This window comes from Camelina sativa, chromosome 11, assembly GCF_000633955.1.
Source record: "Camelina sativa cultivar DH55 chromosome 11, Cs, whole genome shotgun sequence".
NCBI lineage: Eukaryota > Viridiplantae > Streptophyta > Magnoliopsida > Brassicales > Brassicaceae > Camelina > Camelina sativa.
In genome coordinates this window covers 18,514,145-18,521,992 of record NC_025695.1, presented here as the reverse complement: position 1 = coordinate 18,521,992, position 7,848 = coordinate 18,514,145, and the positions used below count along the sequence as shown (strand labels likewise).

The following is a 7,848-nucleotide window of genomic DNA, read 5'->3' as shown; positions in this document are numbered from 1 at the left end:
GTTATTCAATTGATGATTTTTAAAAATCTTTTAAAATCATATGTTATTCAACTTAGATTTATGTAAAATCATTTAAAATAATTTACAATCCCTTGTTATTCAATCAATGATTTATAAAACTTACTTAAAATCCACTGTTATTCAAAATCTGACAACTTTTTTAAAAACTACTACTTTGAATGATTTTAGGAGATTTTGATTTGTTTTTTAGTTAAAAATACTCTCACTCAAAATCATACCCTTTAAGGTAGAATTTTACAGGATTTTATAAAAAAGAAAAAAACTGTATTTCCTGGGAAATTAAAATTGAAGTCTCACTTCGACACATCTTCTAGCTCTTCGCAGAGTCATATCACTACAAAAAAAAGGTCAGTTTGTATCATTTATTTTGAATATTTGCATTACTTATAATTGATGCAAAAGAATTTTTCATCGTTTATTTAAATGATATAAAATGGGGTGATGCAAATAATTGACATCGTTTCATTAGTAACTGATGCAATTATCTATAATATTTGCATCGTTTGTTTTAAATGATGTTAATTTTGTGTCAATTACAAAATATGATGCTAGTATTTGTAACGTTTTAACAAATGATGTTATTTTTCCATCATTTCTATATAATTGATATTAAAATTAGTGTCTATTTTCAGAACTGATTTCAATATTTGTATCATGTATAGCAAATGACTTAAATAAGTGTATCATTTACAATAACTGATTGGAAACATAGTATCACTTTTACATAAATGATGTTATTTTTATGTCAGTTTTTATTAATGATTCTGGCTATAGCATCACTTTTAAAAATTGATGCGAAAATTATATTTTTAGTCATTTTTTGGTATTAATTAAAAAACATATTTTGAAATAATTTCACATCATTTGTAAAGTGAAGCAAAAATACTCACGTGTTTTATCATATTTAGTTATTATCAGTATTTTAAAATCTAAAAACATAATTAATTAAAAACGAAAAAGCATTTCTAAATTTAATTTAAAGAAATCTGAGAATGATTTACAAAATTAGTCCATAATAAACGAGCAAATTAAATACATAAAACATAAATAAATAAAAGTTGCAGGCTAAAATGTTGTGACAAACAGATGTTGATCATCGTACGTAGATGATGATGACTAGCATTTGGTTGAATGCTTAAGCATCTAGCGTTTATCATTGGCACCATCATCCAATTCCTGGAAAAAAGCATTCAATCCATTAGTTTATTATCTAAATATCTGATATCAAAGAGAGTAATATGCAAATAAATTACCCGAGGATTCGGTGGATTTGGAATGTTTACAAAGGCTGGATTTGGTATGTTCGCAAAAGCTGTTGCAAAATTTACAGCCCATGCAGTTGCCTGAATATTCAACGTAAAACATTAGTTTTATATATCTAATTTATACTAATGCAAATAAACTTACAAAACTATTGTTATATATTAATACCTGTTCGCCAGTTGAATTACCAAGTATTTGTCCAACGAATGTAGACATTGCCTTAACCTGATCTGCTAAAACTTTCAATTGTGTCCTCAGCTGGGTAACTGTTTCAGAATTCTCTATCTCTTGTGTAGTTGCAGCCGTCGAGTGTCTCACTAATTTTGAAGGTGTGGGTCCACGGCCAACACAACGAACTCGTCCTGAAGACTCTGGACCAAACACTTGAGCATATTCATCATCCAATCTAGCAGTAACATTGCTCGGGACTTGCGGATTTTGCTCCATCAACGTGGTAAGTGCTTCCTTTATAAATGATACAAGGAAAAATCCAACAGACTAAAACAACGCACCTCCAGCTTTTTTCTTAAAAGTTCACTTCGAAAAAGTATTGATCAAAATTCAAAGTGACTATAATAAAACTAGCCGCGCGTATTTTCGCCTCCTCAGACACAAAGGTTCCATCAGGTTTCTTGCGAGTCTCAATGAAAAATTCGGCTCGACATGGTGTTTTTCCGATCTTGACTTTCTGCAGTAAAGAGACATGCATAAACAATGTACAAAATCAATATAATAAAATAGGTTTATATCATGACTAAGTTACTCACAATCTCATTTCTTTTTCTTGAAAAACTCTTTCTTCCACATAAGTGAGGCATGGTATTGTTTTTTTGGCTCCTTGTATTCCGCTCTTGCATTTTCTGAAATCTCATACATTAAATAAAAGAATTACTTGCATTTGATATAGACATAGAAGTACATATAAATATCTATCGAATAAACTATACCTTCCACTTTTCAGTGAACCTCTTGTGAACGAAATGAGACCATTGATTTTCAGGAATTTTCTCGGGTCGATTCCTCAACGTTTCAATCAGATTACTTTTTTTGTGTTCTTTCCAAAGACGTAATTTGACATCCTTGCATCGACTACCTAGTGCACTCATTACATATGCTTTTCTCCTCATAGGATCATCAAATTTGAATTTGGACTGAAATGACATAACATGAAACGAGACATCAACCAAAATTTAGTATTAAAACATCGCATGATTTTAAAAAGTTATAGATAAATTAGATGCTCGATGTTTACCTGAACTAATTCCCATGCTTTTTCTTTTATATTAGAACTAACCAACCTCCAATCGGCGTAGTCAATGGGTAGCAATCGCACATCAGTGCTTAATTGACCTAACCATGATCCAAGTAAACCTCCTGAATCTCCAATTGGTTGACTTGTATCTACATCGAAATGCACAATAACTTGACTGTCTTGCAATTTCCAGACATCTCCAGATGTCATCAGTTTGCCTTCTATATTTCCATTCGTATCTTGTTGATGAACACATATATATTTGAAACCAAATTGGAGTTAGTCTATAATAAACCAAATTAACATATAAGACATTTTATTAATCTTAACAACGGTTTTGATTCGAAATGAAAGCTATGAACGAAAACAATTTAAAGGAAAGCAATCCTAACAACTGTTTTGATTTAAGATGAAAGCAATCAAATCGATTTAAAATGCAGGTCAAGGCTAGTGCAACAGTTTAAACGAAAAGAATTATTTAATGAAATTAAAGTAATCAACTTTAAATATTACCAATGACTTCTATTTTCCATTTGTAGCTTTTACATTCTGGAGCAAGTGGAGGAGGCATGTTGTAATCAGTTTCCAGCTGTGGTAAATCATCAGGTGGTTGTGTCTCTGAATCCACGAAATCCATGATCGATCCTAAACTAGGTTAAAAAATAGAAAAGAAAACAAGTTAGCACTAGAGAAACCGATTTGCAGAATATGTAAACATTAGATTTACAAAACCAGTTTACGTCACCTTCAGATTCTCTTAGATTGCCCAGCAGTTTCTCATACTGAGATTTATTTAGTTGTAGATACTTTTTAGGAAAATAATAATTTATTCCCGCGTGGGCTAAAATTAAGCGGGATCTGAAACCAAATGGATATATTATTAAGAAGTTTTGTTTTTGTGTGAGAGACAAATAAATAAAAATTCACAAAATTTAGAACGTGTGTAAGAGTTTTTGTTGTAAACTACCTAAAAGATAATCTCACACAAAAGAAAAAATAATTAGCTCACAAAATTAAGGGGAAAAAACTAGTTAATGAATAAGATTGCTTCGAATATTTATGTCACTAGATTATATTGTTTCACTGCGATTTTGTTTAGCTAGATTTTTCTAGATCATAGTACGTTGTTAACCTCGACAAAGCATTTTTTTACGTACCTCGACAAAGAAACACAAAAAGTCATACTGATAGTTTTTTTTTTGTTTTTGGAGAAAAAGTCATATCTATTAATAGATATGATTAATGAATAAACAAATTTTCAAATACAGTATATGTATTTATTTTTAAAAAATTATTGTTGGAAATTAAACCAAAGAAACAATTTTTTTGGTGCGCCTCTAAAGTATTTAAGAACCATAACAAACGTACGTAAGCCTCTCAAGTGGCTGAAAATCAAATAACTTAGATAATCTGGATTTGGACGTCCTTAACTAGACAAATCTAGAAATTCTTAAAAAGTTTGTTATTGAACAATGGTTTGTACGTAACGGTGATACCTTAGCTAGCACTCGTCATCCGAGGAAGACGGCGCATCGTCTTCTAAAGTTGATGGGTCAGCTGGAGCTAGTGGTTCACTGGTGACATCATTTTCGTCAAGATCATGCTCCTCCAAAATAAAAGGAAAGCTGAGACTAGTATCGCTTAAATCCCCATCAGAATGGTACCGGCGCGGGTCTTTCTCTTTGGTAGAACGCTTAAAGACGAGTGCAGGAGCATATTTCTTTACGGCGTGCGTCAGTTTAGTGATGATCAAAGCCTGGCATGCCAGTTTCTTCTCAAGCCGTGCTTGGTTCTTTTCCAGCTTAGTGATAGAAGAGTAGAACCACTTGTCTGTCTCGGTGCGCAGGGGAGCATTTACAGGTTGGTTAAGTGGTAGAGAGATAACCGATCTCTCACCGGAGGACTGTATGGGTTTTTTTTGCATTGACTTGCGCATCTTAGCGAAGTATTTGCTTAGCAGCAAAAGCGGTCTGTCGCTAGTAGCTATATAGAAGGAACTTGGTGAAGGCGGAAATGGTGTACTGCCTGGCTTAATAGATGGAAGATGCGGGCTGGGCAACAAGAATATCTGCTCATTTTCGTAAGATGCAGTGAAGCGGTAACCAAATTACAGAGGGTTATCAACCCATCCTCCTAAGTAATGTTTGCTCAGTTGACTAGTTAAACACATAAATTTTTTGCTCAGTTTGTTTATAAGCGTATTTGCTCATGCCTAACTAACAAGAGCATAATAAGTTCATATAAACAAAAGTGCAGGTGAAGAACAGAACAAGAGACTCGACAAATGAGCAATTTCAGCGTCACAAATAGTTAAGGCTCGCTCAAGCATAGGAAATGTACAGAGAGTCATAACATACCTCTTTTTGCAGTCTCAAGCGTTTCAAATATGTAGATTGTTTCTTGCGAAGCTCCATAGAAAGGTTTTGGAGATCAGTAGCAAGTGATCGCTGGTATAAAACAAATAAGAATTAAAACATAAGATAATGATGAATTATCACATTTTTTCTTGGGTCACAAGAGAATTTCCTTTAGGATTAAGAGTACTAGCATGATGAAGCAGAGGATGATAAGAACAGATGCACACATCACCATACCTCCTTGTCTCTGTGTACGTTCCGCCTGCGGAGATTCACAAGTGATTAAGCTAAAACATTTAGGCATGAGCAAATACTCTTATATATGACTCTGCTTTCAATCAATTTCTTCAGACTTACCACATCCCTTGTTCTCATTCTTTTTTGCTTATTCCAGTAACTGAAAGAAAAAAAAATCTGTAGTGATGAATTTAACATTAAATCAAAAAAAAAAATTATGTTGTGATGGGTTATGGGATGTGGTAAGTCTGAAGAAAGCTGCGCAGCTTGTACTTCAGGTAAACAATTTTTTTTGAATCACCAATACATTTTTTAGTAGTATGTCTTAGAACCTGGATCTAATATAGTGTCTATGTATAAAACAAATGGAACAGATGAAAGAGAAAGAGGGACAGAGAATGTTGCAGAGAAGATAGCAAACGGTTTGTTGAATGAAGCTAGAACAATGCATACAAAGGACAACACCTCCATCATTTACTTATGTTTCGATACTTCCACCTTAGTTTTTCTCTAACATTTGCTTCTTAGGCTCTTATAGACTTCATCTTCTTCCAATAGACAAGGTAAGCGATGAATTTGATGATTGAACGATGGTCAGTCTCATGAAAAATTGATGAGAAGTCGAGAGCATTTATCATCGTCATTAGAGTTCTAAAGGTATTTTTTTTTGTTATAAAGTATCCTAAAATCTCCCAAAATCTGAAACGAGAATCTATCCAAATCACAAAGTATTTTGAAAAAAATATATATAAACTCTAACAAATAACTAAAAATCTTCTAAAAGCTCAATAGAATCTTGCAAAATCCTAAAATATTAAAATCCCACCAAATTCCTTAAAATACAAGTTCAATACCCCCTTATAAAAGAAGTAGATCGGAGACGAATAGAAGTAGATCAGAGACGAATAGAAGCTGAATCAGTGGAATTCCGATGCCGGTGAGTAGTAGCACTGCCAGCATCGGAAAACTTGGTCAGAAGAAAGTTCTAGAAAATCGTACCGAAGAGTTTTTTTAAACATTTTTTTGGCTATTCTTTCATATTATTCCATACTTATTTAAATTAATATAATATGAAAACTAAAGTTTATACAATAAGATAAGAAATTAATTTCTCATTTACGTACAAATTTTCATGTAACCATAATTCACAAATTTTCTTGAAAAAAATCTAAGTTTACGTTATCTTTTGCTTTTATAATACATAATTATATTGTTCTCTTTCTTCGGTTGCATCATTACAAATTTTGTGTTGAAGACCAAGTTTGATATCACAATGGCATTAACAAGTCGCCTTACTCCAATAGTAAAGAGAGAAAAGTCCCACCACTTGAGTTTAAGTAACATTGGCCATAGGGATTCGAAATTTAATATGATTTTCTTTAACCTCAGAAAATTAGTCTTTGACTCTAGCTAGAAAACATTTATGATCACTCATAGGTTATAAAAAAAAAATCACAATAGCCTTGATTATTTTTGCGTGTGCAAACAATAGCGTTGATTTACTCGCAAATTTATGTCTGGATTTTTCCGTTTCAATCCAAATTTTCTTCAAATGGATTATTTGTTCCATTTTCTCCGTTTTTTTTTGTTAAAACGTTTTCATGTATAAAAAGGAAGATACTAAAACTAAAAGAAGGATAACGATTAACGAACATAGTAAAAACTAAGCTTACATTACGAAAACATAAGATATATAAGATCAGGAATATGATAAATTTTCTTAATTGATATAAGAGAAATAATTTAAAATAAAAGAAGAACTATATATGAAAAAAAAGTTTCCTTATAATAGAGTAAAAAGGGTACCACAAACATAATGGGGATGAATTGCAATACCCATGAACATGCACATGCTCTTGTTCCCTACTGCCTTCATGGGTCCTGAATTCAATAAATTCTTCCAACATAATTTGAGAATAAAAGAGTAAATTGTGTTACGATGTGGATCCTAAGTTTCACCATTAAAAAAAAATTATAACATATTATGTTTTCCTTGTTTATAAAAATTTACTAGTGATAAAGGAATTCAAAGTATTTTTCTTTTCTGTTATTTATTTTAGTTGATAGAAAACAACCAAAAGAAAAAATGAAATAAGAAAAAAATCTTTTAAAACAAATTATGATTAAATATCCAAATACTTTTAATAAAAAAACTTATAACTACAAATAAACTGTTTTACCACTTTGTTTCTATCTCCTTTTTGTAAATGCAGATTTTAGAACAACTCGCTGCGAGAAACAAGTCATTGTGCCGAACAGAGTGTTGTGCCAATCAGGAAGCTGCATTAGATCACAAGCGCCTGAGTTGCTGACGTAGATGTGTGAGCTAACGTGGTAAGACGTGAGTGGATGTGATGATGTGTCGAGGAAAGTTGATGATTTGGCATTGAAGATAGAGACGAGATTGTTCTTGGAGATATGAAGAATATTCTCCACAGCAAATTAAGGAAAGGACAAACTTGAGCAGCAAACAGTTTCCTTATCTGGAGATATATTCTCTACAACAAATAAGGAAAAGATAAGGATGAGAGCAAACAGTTTCCTTATCCCTTGATACTTGGAGATTCGCCTTCTAGGGTTTCTCACGTCGTGTATATATATTCTAGGAGTAGGCCAAGAGCCAAGTTGAGCACTCTAAAATATTGATACAGTTGTAAACTTCGAAGCCATAAAAATAAGGCTTAGAAGGTGTGTTCCCAGTTCTCTGTGACGTTAATC

General features: G+C 32.4%; 1 protein-coding gene and 1 long non-coding RNA gene across 2 annotated transcripts; both read right to left on the bottom strand.

Moving 5' to 3' along the window:
- On the bottom strand, positions 1,084-2,383 carry LOC104723749. Its single transcript, XR_002034115.1, has 4 exons — positions 2,232-2,383; positions 2,052-2,144; positions 1,275-1,972; positions 1,084-1,197 (listed from the first exon to the last, which is right to left on the bottom strand). It is a non-coding gene; the product is annotated as an uncharacterized LOC104723749 (long non-coding RNA).
- LOC104723750 lies at positions 3,919-4,981 on the bottom strand. The gene is made up of 2 exons (XM_019232526.1): positions 4,894-4,981; positions 3,919-4,604 (listed from the first exon to the last, which is right to left on the bottom strand). The coding sequence occupies exons 1-2, from the start codon at positions 4,948-4,950 to the stop codon at positions 4,038-4,040; spliced, it is 624 nt and encodes a 207-aa protein (XP_019088071.1). The 5' UTR covers positions 4,951-4,981; the 3' UTR covers positions 3,919-4,037.